General features: G+C 38.0%; 1 protein-coding gene across 1 annotated transcript in view; it reads left to right on the top strand.

The window, feature by feature from the left end:
• Positions 1 to 16,886, top strand: part of PTPRM (protein tyrosine phosphatase, receptor type, M) — a 340,322-nt gene that overhangs the window by 113,417 nt on the left and 210,019 nt on the right. Inside the window, exons 8-9 of the mRNA XM_010584832.1 lie at positions 2,639 to 2,840; positions 7,253 to 7,355. Coding sequence (XP_010583134.1) covers positions 2,639 to 2,840; positions 7,253 to 7,355 — 305 coding nt within the window. The remainder of the gene's footprint in view (positions 1 to 2,638; positions 2,841 to 7,252; positions 7,356 to 16,886) is intronic.

The following is a 16,886-nucleotide window of genomic DNA, read 5'->3' as shown; positions in this document are numbered from 1 at the left end:
GATAATCTGCCTGCAGGGGAGTGACTCAGGCGCAGAGCCACAGCAAGGGGTGAAAGCTCCTTCCATTCACCTGTCACCTGCCACTGTGCTGTACACAACCAGGGGTGAAAGAATTGTAGTGCCAGGAGGAAAGCAAGTAGAGGGTGCCAGGTATGTTAGTCTAGAGCTGAAGACATGTAGCTTGGGTGAGACAAAACAGCAAGTAGGTAAGCCTGAGTCAGACCTAGGAGCAAGGCTGCTCTTTCCAGGGCAAGCTCTTTGGCTGGTAGCTGTTTTTTATAGGGGCAGCCTTAAGACTACAGCAGCAGACACCTTCTTTGGGTAGGAGATCCATCCCAAGGTGTTGATCCCAGCAGATAGATGAACTTAATGTGCAGTCCTCAGTCTGCATTGCTGCTCCCGGAGAGAAAGCTCAATCTCACCTCTGTGTCTAGCATTTCTTACTCTGAGTACCTAACTTCGTATGTTGTTAAAAATCTTATAACTTAGTCTGTTTTCTGGGGCCAGGCATTTGTTTTTAGTGCCTGAAGGTGACAGTCTTTTAATATATGTGGTGGGAAAAACTGTGTGTTGAAGTATCAAATATTAAAGTATTCATTGCTCTTGTGAAATTAAGTGCAAATCCAATTATTTTACCAATATTTAAAGAAAGGAGCCTTTAGATGAAAAAATGACATAATGACAAATTATACTGGTTTGCTCCTCTATCACCAATACAGGTCCACAGTTGTAGGAATGAAGGGATTAGTTCTTTTTGGCAAGGTTTCATCTAAATTTGATAAAAATAGTCAACATCCAGTGAGAAAATGACCCTCATGCCCTTTTTTTTTCATCAGTGCAAAGCTGAACTGGCATTAGCAATGGTAGACATAACAAATTAGTTTAAAAAAAAAAAGTAGGAACAGTCTTTCAAGTAGGATTGAAATACGGAAACAGTGCAAGTTCATTTTAACCAGGCAAAACACTTCTTTTTTCCATGTGTTCTGCATGATCCATGGAAGAACTTATTTCATTAGGGAACATCAGCCACTTAGCTATCTAATAACTAAACACTGCAAAAAATTTGTAAGAATCTAACATAAACTGCAGATTCTCCAATGGCCTGGTATTATTTTGAATAAAACTTAAGTGAGATTTTGGAAAATACAGTTAAGAATCATAGAAATACAGAAAAGAGAGTGAAAGGGAACTGCAATAGTTCACGTTATCTGTGCCAAAACAGGATCAGCTGTATATAAAACATAGTTGTGATGTAGTTGTCTAACCTGTCTCTTAAAATCTCCAAAAAAAGTTATGACCCACTCTCCCACAAGCAGACCTAACAACACTTACCATCAGAAAGGGAGATTATTTTGTGCAATATGTAGCCTTAATTTCTTTACTGATAAAAGTTCAGGTATTTGGTAGTGTAATCTTCTTCTGTCTTCTGTTATAATTAGAAGGGTTAGATGAGTGGTTTTTAAGGCACTTTCAGTTTAATTCATGGATGAGGAGTTGTAGAGGATCTGCCTATATCTACCAAAATAATGTTGGGGTTTATCTAGATGGTATCAAAGTTTTTATTACTAATTTTCAGCACTTTATTGATGTTATATCAGATAGGCCATATAAAAATCAATTTTCATTAAGTCAGATGTTTTAGGAAATTGCAAGCATTTAAGATGTGTAATGCCAACACTTAGATGTTTCTATGTATTGTTTTGTGTGTCATTAATTATAATGATGTGGAATAAATATAGCGAAAAGAATGTCAATTATGACTTTATATAATAAGCATGTTGGAATTATTCACATACAAATGAAACTGTAAAAGTAAAAAGGAGGGATGAATCTTTTTTCTTTTTAATTTTTTAGTGGATTTCTCATTTTTAAATTCTCATTACAGTGCATGGAAATTAGTAATTAATAGAAGAAATCTGGATCAAGTTTTACTGTGAACTTATATTAACACTTCTAATGAAAACTAAAAATACTTTTTGAATCAAAGAAGGAACTGAGGATACAATATACACTCTGCATATATTGCCTAACATTTTATCTCTCCTTTGCTCCAACTGAGAATCTGACCTAGGTACAATATAATAACCTGAAAAATTCCAAATTAGCAATTACAATAGCTAAGCTTCAGACTAAAATACAAGCTTTACCCACTTTCTCAAAAATTTGCCTTAAGCTGCCCTTATCATCTTTTACGGATAATCTTATTCAGAGCAGAGTGTAATTATAGTGAAGTCAGCTGGAACTGGGGGCTACACCTTCTGTTATTCACTTATCTGTTTTACCTGGTTGTTTTGGTTTTCTTATTGTTGCTGATCAAAACCAACAGTAAGATGAATTGAAAAAATGACACTCTTAAAGCCAGCATCTTGAAGGAATTAATGTAAGCCTGAACCCATCCTTTAGAGTTGTAATCTAGCTGCCTCTAAGACTCTGTATCTATAAAAGTAATAAGTCATATCAGTTATGGCTGAGTTTCTGTGTCCCTTCATGGGATTCGGGATTTGAAGAGTATGAGAGAGTAAGATAGCTTATCATAAAATGTCTGACAGTGCACATACATCAGAAGGGTTTACTGGATAAAGATGCAATCTCTGTCCCTCTGCTGAAGGCAGTTTATAACTTTCTTATTCTTTTACAGATCACCTACAAAGCAGTCAGTTCCTTTGACCCAGAAATAGATTTATCCAATCAAAGTGGACGAGTCTCAAAGCTAGGGAATGAAACGCACTATCTCTTTTTTGGACTGTATCCTGGCACTACCTACTCTTTTACCATCAGAGCCAGCACAGCTAAAGGCTTTGGACCTCCAATCACAAATCAGTTCACCACTAAAATATCAGGTACTTGATTAAAGAATATTATTGTTTGCTTATGATAATGACATGGCTAATTCTTTCGTTGTTTACTTGTTCTTCAGGATTTAGCAAGCAACAAATTGAAACAGTAAAATACATGTTCATCCATGAAGATAACAAAGTGACATATATTAACATATCTGCAAAACTTCAAAGTGCTTAAATATCAGCTAGTACTTTGACATTCCTGTTCACAACTGTAACTTATCACCCAAGAAACCCTATGAATTATGTGCCTGCAGTCAGTGCCAGCTGCTGTTGCAACATTTAGTGTAGGGGGTTTTGGACATGAGGAGGAAGGTTTCATTCAGAGCTTAGTCAGCCTTGACATGATTCTAAATTAGTACCGTAACGGTGCTGGAAAATATCTTTAATGAGCCATGAACAATTGAGAGCAAAGCAGAAATACTGTATGTCTAGTGCTCGCTTAGGAAGCGTAGCTAACTGCCAGCCTGCATATGTTCCTAGCAGGCATGTGGACTGAAGTGGATATGAAACTGTATTAGACAAGAACATCAGGACTAGTGGTTTTCAGATAACAGCAGCATGACTCTGTCACTTCTGCAAATCCATGAACAATATTTTAAAGCCCTCCCAGAGGCAGAGGAACACTTCATTTCTCTAGCTGATGGGATGCAATATTGTTACATCCTCTAAAATGCTTATGTAATTGATGACAAAATGTTTTGCAAAGTTGCAGTTGAAATCCCTTTAGTCTTCACTTCTCTACATTGTTCCTGGGAATTAAACTGACAGTTGAACCATGGTCCCTTGATAACATTTATAGAAAATTGCCTTATGTATTTGTGGTCAACTGTGCTTTTCAGAAAGGATAAAGGAAAGCATTTGGGTACAAAATCTTCTTTCTTTTTTACTCTCATTCTGTGTAATTTTCCCCATCACTCATTTTCTGTCCTCACTGGAATGAAAAGAAGTAATAAGTATTAATCAGAAATAGAGCAATTTCTTTTTTCTTATTATAGGAAAGGGTGGTTAATGCAAGGTGGAAGTTATTGCCAATAGAAATGTTTGTTTCAAGTTAGAAAATTGTTCTTTATAAACAGTTAAACATAATAACACTGATCAATAAAGATGGGGTTCATTTTCCATCCCCTTTCCTATACTGAGCAGAAAACTCCTCTGTCAGAAATCAATTTCTGACACAGCAAAGCTTGATATGAGTTAGGATGGCAGAATCAGCCCCTATTAGAGTGAGGAAAGAAGACTATTGAGAGTGAATGAGTATCTGGATACTTGGGAATAGTGCTGGATCTTAAATTGTTGTTCTTTTCTAAATTTGATATGTCACCCACTAGAACTCAGTACTGTGAACAGACGTTGCAGGCATGCTTGAGATTGAAGCTAACCTCCAAGCTACCATGTGGTGAGGTTCTGCAAGCTGTCTTGTCTGCACCCCATTCTCTCATTACTTCATGTTACTACTACTAACAGGGAATGTTTATGACTTCTTCATGCATAGTTAAAGCCAGTCTCTTGATGATTTAAAATAGAAGCAGAATGCATGCATTTCTTAACACCACTGAAATAATCACAACTGAAATTTTAGCTGTTGAATATGGTACCCTCTTTGCAGTGCTATTGGCCTGTGATCTCATTGTCTCACTGTAAGGCTCTGAGGCTCTTGATAAGGCCAGCACTCTCCATTTTGGAGAGACATGAAACAAAACGTTTATAGATGAAAGGTTTCACTAGTTTTTAGAACAGATGAGGTGACAACAGTGCTTTCTGACCAGTTTCTGAATTGAGTCATTGCATTTTACTTTGTCTAACTCTAGACTGCATTTTCATCTGAATAAAATACTCTTAATTTCCTGCCTTAAGTGTTTGAGTAGTACTGTTCTGTGTTGTAAATAGTTGCCATGTTTCATTCTACAGTTATGTGATTGACACTGATGGATTAAGTGATCTGTATGTAAATACATATTACCAAAAGCAGAGCTTGTAGCAGTGCATGCTATCAAAATAGATGGGCACTCTATTAGAAGCCTGTTTTCTGTTGCATATAACTTTGTGAAAAGTCAGCTATGCAGGCTGAAATTTTGTATGCTGCCTTTCATACTAAGAAGAATTTCATCCATTTCAGGAACATGGCTGATGTCATGAAAAATTCTGGTGACCGATACATTACTGAATTGCTTTCAAACAGAGATTTAAATATTTAGCAAGAAGAGAGACATTACTCTGAGCCATCACTCTGAAAATCTCTCCAGATTTGGGCAATTTGTAAATGTTGCAGTTTGCACACAAATGGTGGAAACTTGACAGAATTGATCAGGGAATGTCACCATAGATGCCATAGTCACTAAAGAGATTTAAGTTCTCCAAGCTTTTAGAGCCTTGCCCGTTCGTTTGTCAACTCAGTGTGGCCCAACACAGATAGAGTCTCTAAGGGCCTTACCTTTTAGTGCATCTGAGCTTTCTGCTGCTGAAGACCAGGGTGTGCAGTTGCAAAAACTGTGAAGGAAGAGTATCTCCTGTTTTCTCTGTTTATTGATAAGCTCCTTCTTTACATGTGGGCAGTATGAAGGAGGAAGAGTCCTAACCTAGACAGGAGAGGAGTGGAAGAAAAGATAACGTCCAAGTGTCTGTGGAGAAGAGAAAAAGGAACCAGGACTAAAAGGCAGGACTGGGAGAACCACACCTCATATCCTGGACAGGAAAACAATTTTGGTGGAGGGAGACTAAGATTAGTAAAGACTGCAAGTAGGGACCTAGGAGTCATAAGTTAGGAAGAGTACAAGAAGTGTTAAAACGCAGACAGGAGACAGAGGGTGAGAAATGACACTCACAGTGTTCCAAAAACATTCAGAGTTCATACAGCTTTTTGGAGATGCAGTTACTCTGTGCTTACCTTATTTTCAGGATGGTCAACTTGAGAATGGGGCATTATGTGAACAAGTTCTGGATATTCAAAACTGCAAAACTGAAATATGTGAAACTTGTGTCTGAATCTTTAAAGTACTGTGTAATACTGTGCCTTTAGGCTTCTCAAAGTGGGTACCCAAATTTCTTAAAATGATTAGTCTAAATGTTTGTGCCTTATATCCAGGACTGGAAACAGAATAAGAACCTCTCATCTTACAAGGAGGTTTTTGAAGATTTTTTTTTTTTTATTTATGAAGCATTTCAAAACTGGTGAGTATCAATGAAAAGCGGTGACGATGTTGTTTTCACAGAAGACTGAAGAGTTGTGGGCAAAAGTGTTAATGCAATCCTTACTTGGATATATAGGGCAATATGGATAAAGGAGAGAGAAGTTCATATACCTTTCAAGTAAATGCAGCTTCTACTGGGAAGGTGGAAAGTATTGGAAAGTACACTTGAAGGAAAGACTTGCGTTGTTGGAGCTATTTAATTTGCTAGAGGAGTGTAGAGGTTGATATTATCTGTATGTGGAGCATGTTATACTCTAAGTAACTTCCATCAGTATGGTACACAAAGTATCCACTGGCTGGAAGATGAAGCTAAATGTACATTTGCAGATACTCTTCTTGAGATAACTTTTCATTTCCAAGTCATGGATTCTCAATACTTTCTGCAACCTTACTCTTACTAGCATCTGTTTCCTGTCTTGAAATTGGCAGTGAGCTGGGATTTCTTTGATTTTGATTTTTTTTTTTTTTTGCTTGTCGTGGTTTAACCTCAGCTGGCAACTAAGCACAATGCAGCTGCTTGCTCACTCTCCCCCCCCCAGTGGGATGGGGGAGAGAATCAGAAAAAAAAAAGGAAAACTCGTGGGTTGAGATGAAGACCCACAGGACAGAAAGGAAGGTGGTGATGATGATGATGATGATGATAAAAAACAACCAATAATAATAAAATAAAATTGGAATATACAAAACAAGTGATGCACAATGCATTTGCTCACCACTCGCTGACCAATGTCCAGTTAGTCCCCGAGCAGCGATCCATGCCCTCCCTGGCGAACTCCCCCCCATGACATCCCATGGTATGGAATACCCCGTTGGCCAGTTTGGGTCAGCTGCCCTGGCTGTGTCCCCTCCCAACTTCTTGTGCCCCTCCAGCCTTCTTGCTGTCTGGGCATGAGAAACTGAAGAATCCTTGACTTAGTCTAAACACTGCTTAGCAACAACTAAAACCATCAGTCTGTTACCAACATTATTCTCATACTAAATCCAAAATATAACACTATACCAGCTACTAGGAAGAAAATTAACTCTATCCCAGCTGAAACCAGGACACTGCTGAAGTTATTTTAAGAGTTGTCTCACACTTATAACAGAAAGCATCTTAGACCTATAATGTGTTTTTTATATTTGAAGAAGTCTTTAAAATTACCTATTCAAATAAAGATACAGCTCTTGAAAGAAGAAATACAGGAATAATTATTATTTTTGCCTCTTTTCTTATTCTAGCACCGTCTATGCCACCATATGAACTTGAAACACCTTTGAATCAAACTGACAGCACTGTGACAGTATTGCTGAAACCTGCACAGAGCAGAGGCGCTCCTGTCAGGTACTGGGGGAAAAATCTTTATAAAATTAAAACCAAATTGATTAATTTCTTGAACATGTTTTCTGGGGATTTTCTACACAGCAATCAGTGTCTAAATTCATGTCTGTATTAGCTCTAATTAAATTAAATAACTGAAGAAAATGAAAGTGCTTTGATGTTGAGTGTTCGTGTATTGTTTAAAGGATTTGATCCAGATGCAAGTGGCTTGTTCTTTGAAGATAAGGAACAAAGCCATAGTTCTGTTGTGTGGGTGGCTTCTTTAAGGTAATTGCTTACTGCAGTGTTATAAGTTCAAGGGCATATCATTTTTTATGCTGAGCTACTGTCTTTAATATTCACTCTTCTTGTTTACTTCACAGATTTAAGATAATCAACCCTTAGTAAGTAAGTTAGCCAATTTAAACAATATGTACTGTAACATTCATAAAGTATTTACATTTAATTGACTGTGACAGCAGAAATAGAAAAAAAAATCAACCTGGAAAACCAATAGCTCAGATTCTTTAGTTTTATATAGTACCCATTAATGAATTTCCAATTTGCAGAGGTTTATTTCACCGCCAGATACACGGTACTGTGTAAGTCCTTCATTGATTAGAATAAAAGATGCCTGCTTATCAGGGAAGAAAACAGAGGAATGATTAGATTATTTTGAATGAGAACCAGTAATGAGCTCAATGCTCTGAGTAATTGAAAATACAGGTGAGAGAAATACAGATTTTTCAGAGGTTTAGAATGTTTTTCCTTTTGGCTAATCATGTATCATCAAAAATGGTTAATTCTTTTGTTTCTGTAGGAAGAGTTTCCACCTATAGTGAATGACTATCAATAATTTTCATTGTGATGCTAAGGTTTTTCGTAATTCTGTTTGTCTGGGAAATACAGATCTGGTATGCTCATGTAGGTGTGAATGAAAATAAATGTTCTTTGGGTTTCTTCAGAATATTCAATGTTTCATATAATTAGCTTTTTTTACTATGCAACATATTCATTGTTGCATTATATATTACATGTATCTAGGTCTGCATTTAGGAAATGCCATCCTGTTGGTCATTTAGACAACTTTTTAAAAAGAAAATGTAACACTTTCGGGAAGTCTGAACCAGCTCAGAAAAAAACAAATTAAATAAAGCAGATTTAATGAAACTGTTTGATTTAGCAGATTAGATTAGAAACAGAATGATTTGATGTTTCTCTTACTTTCTCTCACAAAGCTATAGTGTAGTCTTTCTGAATTCAAGCATCTGGATTAAAATAATACCACTTGGAGTCGTTTAAAGACAAACGTATTAGACCATTAGTAAAAAAACAGTTTCATTCCTTTTATCTGCATCATGAACTAAACATGATTGACTCCTCTAGCAGTAGTGACACATCAGAAACTTCACTGACAATAGAAAGGAGATTAAGGCATACCAAATAAGGGGATGAGTGGTTAGGAAAATAGGAGGAGAGATTTAAAGTAACATGAAGCTATAGAACTGACAGATGAACACACAGCAACAAATATACCAAGGTCTTTTGCAACAGGTCTTAAAATGAATGCTGACTGCAAATTCACAATGTAAATACTGAGTGAAGCAGAGAGTGAAAATTAAAGTAAGAATTTCTTCATACTTTTATCATTTTATTGTGCATTACTCACAAGCACACTGTCATTGCATAGCTTGCAGAACACATTCTGCATATGTTTTTTATCATCTTAATCTGTATTCATTGGATGTTAAAAGTTTAGACATACTTCCTTTATGCACACCACTATGCAAGATGCATTGTCTGTTGATTCTGCTACAACTATCAGCTTGGTTAATGCAGATTTTTGAAACTGCATTAAACTTGCAGTGTAAATGATTGTTGTTTTATTGATCAACACATCAACCATGTCACATAAAATTCTGTAATTCCTGAGATGGATAAGGAGAGCATAAATTCTACCATTCAAGTCAACAAAGCTAATACCTGAGGTCATTCAGAATTCCAGCTTTTTTCTGTGATTAAATTCTTTTTGTCTACTTAAATATGAAAAATCCCAATATCTTATACCTTATTTAGAATCCACATACAACCACCACAACATAAAAGGAGAGAAGGGGCAATGCTGATTGTTTAAATATTGATTCAAAAAACAGGCTTTATAGAAATGTTCAGGAAGCTCTGTTTACAATGATAAAGTACAGGTTAATCATGAAGGCCAAATGGCATTCCAGGTTGTTTTAGTATTCATAAGACTGGACATGATTAAAATGTATTTTGTCAGAGTTTTAATATGACAAATACTGCTTGCTTTGTCTTCAATTTCAGATCCAGCATGTTTTATGGCTGTCGCTGTGTTTATTTCAAGGAGATTATTTCGGAATTATGTATGTTTAAAGCAGTAATGCATTCAGTAATGATGAATGTATGCACTTCTTTAACAGCTGGCTAAGCTATTTTGATTTTTAGAATGATTGTAATTTGCAAGGCTTTTTTTTTAGTTTAAGATGATGGCTCTGTGGAAATTGTCTAATATGTCTTATTGTGAATATTCTCGTTTTTTCAAATAAATGTGTATGTAAGAGTCAGTAAAGTTTTAAAGAATTTGCATAAAAAGCATGCAAATGCAAATATTTTTTCAATGAGGGCTCTTCAACATTTGTTGAGGAACTTAATCTTCCAAGGCAGTATTTACTTCTTCAGGGCAGGTTAGCCTAAAGTTTAGAAGACCCTGGGGCCAAATTGTCTGCAGGTACATAGATTGGTTAGTTCCATATACTTCAGCAAGGAATGCTAATTTATTGCAAAGATCGGGCTCATACACAGAAATGAAAAATGTAATGCTCAGTGACTGCATGTATTTAGTGTTATTTATATATTCTTCTATGTTAGAAAGAGCTTTAGATTGTTTGCTGCATTCCATTATAAAAGGTTCTTGTGATCTTCTCTGGAAAAGTTTTCCTGCAAGCTTTTAGCTTCAGTGGGGAGAAGCAAGTTTTCTTCGTCACATAGATTTCCATTCAGTTTTGCCATGATAAAGGTTGAGTGTTGCCACTGCTTTTATCTCACTTACATAATCAGCAAAATGCTGTCACCATACCACCCTCCTCCTGCTATTCTGTGCCACATCCTCAAAAAGCCTTAACAGTAAACATTCCAAAGATTTAGGCCCAGATAAGACTGGAACCACCTGGCAATAGCAAGCAATCTAGGAGCAGCAGACTGGGGCAAGGAGCTTGAAGGATAAGAAAGACGGCAAGACTATCCAGGCTCTACTCTGCCTCCTGCTGTCATATATTACATTACAGAGTTTGGCTCAGCTGGATTTGCCCCATTAAAGCCTTCTAATCAGTTAATGGCCCATTCAGCCACCCTTCCTGCTCATATAGGCACCACAGATGGTTGGTACTTTCCTCTTCCAGCCTAAAGTGAGAGAACAAGAGGGCCAAGTATGTCAGCTAGCAATGCCCTGTGGATGCAATACCTGGCATTTAGGATGCCAGAGTGCGTCCTGGGCTGAGTGTGTGGGATCGCTCCGGGCAGCACCCGGGGCTGCAAAGCCTAGACAGGATGAGAGGGACAGAGAGAATTACAGCAATTGCCAAGTAGTATAATTAAAGTACCTTAAAGAAAACACGCAGAAGGAAGCAAGTAAACTTTGAATTATGTGAGTTGAAAGCTTAGAGTGTGCTAGAGTGAAGGCAGTCTGTGTACTCTCAATGCATCTCTTTTATCATCAGTGTGCCCACCTTCTTCAGCATACATAAACAAGAACAGCTCTACTGGGAAAATAAAGCAAACATCTCTTTACTTGAAGTGCTTAATTTTGAAACATACTTCTAATCTCTCTTCCCTGAAGAAGTAATGTATATTATATTTCAGCCCAAAAGGCCATATTAAGTATTTTGAAGTGCAGCTGAAAACTACCACAGAAATTTCAAACTACATGTTATCTAAAGTGGTAAGCATTCACTTCTACTACTTCATCAGATAAACACTTCATGATGTGTTCAGATTGTCTAAATTCCACAGAGATGTACATTACTTATTGGCCTAATCCAGACCTTTAAAGGCACCCTGTAAATACTGGGCCCATTGTCACAGGTGGAATTAAGGCCACCTGCACATGGTCCCTGGCGTAGGAACAGCATGATTCACAGGAAGATGCATGGTGTAAGGAAACCTTTGTCACCCTAAGTCCAGGGAGTGCTTCATTCGGTACGTGGCTTAGCCATTTCAACAACACTCATAGTATAATGATTCTTAAATGAATGACGGAGGACACCTAATTCCTACCCACTGACTAGCAGTAGGAAGGGGTAAATTAAATTGAGGTTGTCATCTTTGAAACACAAAGACTTGTACGTAATACAACAGTTCCCCACTGGAACCACCATGCACTGCACACAAAGCAGAGGTCACAATTGCCTTCCCATCCCTGCCACACACATTGCAAGGTAAGAGGATGTGTTTTAGGGCCTCATCTCTTACATTCAGCATGACTGGTGTCATGAGGATCAGTCTTTTACGTGTCTGGCCATCCCCTCTGCTTTGTCACTGTGTCTGCTCACTTTCTCATAGGCTGGCAGAAAGAGATTGCACTTCCTTGTGCCATGTCAGTTAGGGCACACAATACTGTTCAGAAGTGGGATCATGAGAAGCCTGAGAGAGCTTTTGCAGGACCCTCCAATCTGACAAATAGCCTTCCAGAGAAGCCACTACCTATCTTTATTCTTGAAGCTTAGCATCTTCACAAAAACACTCAGCTGGTCAGCAGATCAGCAGATTAAATTGTTTCACTGGCAATCAAGAAATCCAAACAAAAACTAGCAAGCTAGCCAGGCTGTTTGGAAACCTGTGGCAGATACCATTGGAACTCAAAAAGCAGCAGGGCTTTAAGCATTCTGAATACAAAAGTTTCAGGATTTTTTCCATAACCTTGAAGAGACCATGGGGCGCTTGCATTGCTTTTGTGAGTACATGGCAGCCACAGGGCTGGGCCTCAAAGTTGCAATCCACTTCTCAGAGAAGAAGAAATACTGGTATCTCAGTCTGAGTTTCTATGTTGCATGGTAAGAGTGCAGCATTAATTCCCATGCATGAATTATGAAGGCAGACATCATGAGTATGATTATAAAGTCAGGATAAGTGAACAAATGAGTTTTGAAATGGGAGAACGCTGATTTGCACACTAAGAGACACGTTAGCATTCTGTGTGGGCAAAAACATGGCAACAGCACATGCAAATAAAAGCATTGCAATATCTGTATTTTTAGCTCTGTCCTCTCACAATTCCTACCTAGCATGTTATGTAATGCTAGCATGTTATTGTAATTTCTTTCTATTCCCAGTGACATTACATGGTAATGTAGTAATGAGAAAAAAGAAAATCTCATGTAGATACTTTTGAGAAAAGAAATATCAAAAGTGTGCATTAACCCGGGGAGATTTGGAAAGCTTCCCAATAAAACGAAAAGTGAACTTTGGCCTTTCAAGAGCTTACTGATAAAACAGTCTAGATATTTGGTGGATTTATGATAAAGAAATGGTTATGTTGAAATAATGTTACTATACATGTTCAAGTAGCATTACTAACTCACTAGTATTCTGAAATGTCATGTTCAAAATACAGCCTTCTGAAATACTGTGAGACCACAAGGTCTAAAGAGCATGAAGGGAAGTTACTGTCCATTCTTTAATTTGCTTGCCACAAGCATCCTTTTTATTGTTTAAGGGTTTGTAAACATGAAGACTTGAATTGTATGCTGTAGGGTCAGCTCTTGCCTGCAAACTGTATTTCCAAATCATAGTTTTACAACCTGTAAGGCAGCCAGTAAACTTGTTTGAGGATGTCTGTGATACAGAAGGGATGGGGTTTTATTAATGCCCATAATTGTCACTTCTTTATAGTAACAAGTATAATTATTTACAACAGAAGGGTCAATTTCAGTTTCATTGAGTGAACAGTCCAATAATTGCTTATGCTGTAAAAATGCTGTAATTCTTTTTTTGTTATGCAGTAGAACTTGTCCTTGGATTTTTACTGTGACTTCAGGTAGAATTTATGGTACATGTTGCCTGAGCATGTGTGGTGCAGCTTCACATGTCCTGCTGGCTTGTTCAGAAATTTCCATGGTCCTTTTACTGTGACTTCTCACATAGTCCCTGGGTAAAAGAAGCATTGATTCTTGATTTCTTTAAGTAGGAATTTGTGTCACTGAGAACCCAGCATGTAATGCTATCTGTTATTTAGCAGTGTGATTAACAAAAATTAGTATATGATAAATAAAGCAAGCTAGAGCAATTCCAGGATAAAAGAGAAAATAATTATTCTATATCTCTGAAGAGATTATTTTTCAGTATCATAACTCACTGATATTTTCTTATGAGTTTTGGTTAAAATTAACAACTGAAAAATTTGATGCACTGTTATGAGGTTCTGGTTTTTTGGTGGGGGGGGGGGGGTAACTTTCTTTCTACATGCTGGCCTTAAGTAGGATGCAGTTGAGACCATGTCTTTGCATAATTCCTAATGATAGTATTCTCAGTATTGCTTACCTCTCATTCTGACAGTATGGTAGTCCAGTTCAGCTAGGCTAGTTCTCTGCTAACATCCTTTGGACCACTGGGTTTTTCCAATATCCCTGGTGAAGGCTGAAGTCCAGCAGCAATTCAACTGGTGAATCATAAACTCTTCGAACTCATACCCTGTTTTTCTGGCTCTGGACCGCCAACTTCAGTCAGAATTGATAAAGCATGTTTTTCTTAAATCTACTTACAAAAATGAACAGCTCAGTCATTGAGTATGCAAGGGACAGAACAGTGTCATTTTTCCATGATCCCTTTCCAAGGAATGGCTACTCAGTGCTCAGCTTAGCCTACCTGAGTTCAGACTTTAGGCGTGCATATTTTCTAGTGAATTTTTTATGCCCTGTACCATTCTCTCTCTATACCACTGAGACCACCTGGCTAAAAACAGTCCATGTTCATACTGCAGAGCTCCCAGGCACCATGACCACCTACAGATTACCATTTGGGAATGGGCCCTGATTCATGTCTAGAAATTTTGGGGACAGTGGTAGCTGGCTGGTGCCAAAGCGCTGCTGGGAACCTTTCAAACCATTTAACAGGGAGGACAGTGTTGCATTTCTCTGTTCAATCTCCTGTTACACATATAGCTTAGATGGATTTTAGGCAGCTCAGCATTAGCAACTCTGAGCACCAGCCTGTTCTGAAATATCACTATGTTCTCAGTAAACCAGCAGAAACCTCTAACTAGGAGCACAAAGTTCCTAAAGCTCCTCCTAGGCAAGTAAGAGACCTGAAGTCCTTTTTCCTTTCTGATGGGACTTTGAATGTGTTATATTTTAGATGGTCATTGAATAAATACAGAAATAATGGACAGACTAGAGAGTGTCTCCATTTGATTAGACAGGTTCCTTCATGAATGCTGTCATGGTTCTCTGATTCTTCTTGTATTTCTGTCCATGTGCTAGGCCAACCTCAGCAGGAGACCACAGTAATGCTGTTCAGGTGGCTGAAGGGTGGGAGCTGTATGGTGAAAACCTCTCAGGTTGAAAACAATATTGAACCCTGGCCTCTAGTTTCTGAGAACATGCTCAAGTCATTAGGTTATTGTGGAAAAAGCTGGCATGACTCTCACATTTCTCATGAGACAGCTCAGACATTTGTATCCTAAGCAGATGTAGACCTATACAGCAAAGCCCCAAATAAAGTGCCTTTCTCTACTTCTGGATGAGTTTAGGTAGTTCCTCAATTACAGGCACATTGATCACCCCATAGAGACAGTATGAGAGGTACAATCCCACCTTCATCTCAGCGTAGCCCTCTGGAGTTGTAAAGAGACATGTTTCTTTCTCCCACTGAGCGTATAGGGGGCTCAAGTGTATTTCTGGGCACTTGGCTTGAGAGAGAGAGGTGTTTAATTTGGGGACCACAATGAAAGAGTTATGAACATTGCTGGAAATTACCTCATTGCATGATTTTTAAAATTGTACTCAGTTTATACATACCTGAGTTCAAATGCAAAACAACCAGAGCACCCCTTGAAAATGTAAGAAAGAGATGCTGTTGCCCTGCGTTTACTGAAATATGCCAGGGATTTGTTTTCGTTTTACCACATGCTGTGGAGGGATTGAAGGAGGAGTATGTGAGTCAGCTACATTTCTCTGAGTGGTTGTTGTACAGGATTATGTGGGGAGGTACTTTCTGTGGACATTTTAAAGTCCTTTTCTGACAGTATGTATCACAGTAGCTGTATGTTAGTTGTAGCCACAGTGCTAAGTGACCCATTCTGAATTCTTGTAAAACTGTGGTTAGGAATTGTCGGGCACATATAACCCATTGCTCTCTCTGGGAGCTTTCACTGTTGATCTTACTGTGTATTATGCATGTGCGTTTCCCATATCCATAATGTCAATGTGAAATTAGATTTTCCACTGTGGCTTATCATCTCACTACAGTTCTTTTGTTTTCATGGAGGTTTGATTCTCATTGGTATTTTTGCTCTCGAGTGCTGGATGCTGAAGTGAGATGTCCAAAGTGAAAAGTATGGAGTCATTTTTAGTGGTTGTTCACCCATTTGACTAAATAAGCACTCAAGTCAGTCTTGCAGCTCATGTTGGAAGCCGTAGCTGCTTGGGCCCTGTTAGTACTGAAGCCTCGGCAATGTTGCGCATCAATCTTTATATGCTTTAGCCATCTCATATACTTTATATTTTTTGTGGTTCTTGAGATTCAGTTGCTTTTCTTTCATAAGTGTTTAAATTAACTATGTATTTCTAAGTGGCTCACAAGAGCTCTAAACCAGTGGCCATGATGTAAGTACATGTTCATTGTGCTGTATTGTGACGTACTGAATTATCAACTGAGAGGTGACCCACTGCATGTTTCGTTTATACATATCAAATATAACATATAACACATTATAATCCATTTGGCAGTAAAAGTAGATCCTGCTTGCAGCATTGGATTGGAGTGCTGCACAGAAAATATTGAATAGCCTTCAGGATTAACCTCCTACAAATAGGATGAGATACAAAGTTTGCATTTTATGAGCTAGTAACAAGGATGCATGTTGTAAGATAGAGGCTCATTTTTGGAAATAACAGAGGAGGAGAAAGTATGTATTAATGGCTTGTGGTATGACTGTGAATCATCAAAACATGGCATGACTGTGAAATAGGCAAATAGACTGTACACGGCAGGTGGGGTTTCCAGCAAAGGTGACAAGCTATAAATGCTATTGTACAAGACACTGGCAGGACCTCATGTGAACTCGTGTGCCTAGTCCTGATCTACCAAGAAATACTAATTTACTAGGTCCACAGCAGCAGAACGTTGTGGCATAATTGATCAGGGAATGGGCAAACCTCTATTACACATGGAGGTACCGAGAGAACTAGACTTGTTTCAGCCAGCCAGTTAAGGCCAAGAGAAGACATGGTTGTTTTCTAAAAATACATCAAAGAAATAAACTTCAGAGAGGAAAAAGAACAATTTCAGTTCAGAGGGCATGTAAATAAACAGCTCAAATAT

Source organism: Haliaeetus leucocephalus, unplaced genomic scaffold (assembly GCF_000737465.1).
Source record: "Haliaeetus leucocephalus isolate CR32 unplaced genomic scaffold, Haliaeetus_leucocephalus-4.0 Scaffold1007, whole genome shotgun sequence".
Classification (NCBI taxonomy): domain Eukaryota; kingdom Metazoa; phylum Chordata; class Aves; order Accipitriformes; family Accipitridae; genus Haliaeetus; species Haliaeetus leucocephalus.
Note: the sequence above shows the minus strand (reverse complement) of the source record. Positions and strands in the feature narration are given on the sequence as shown.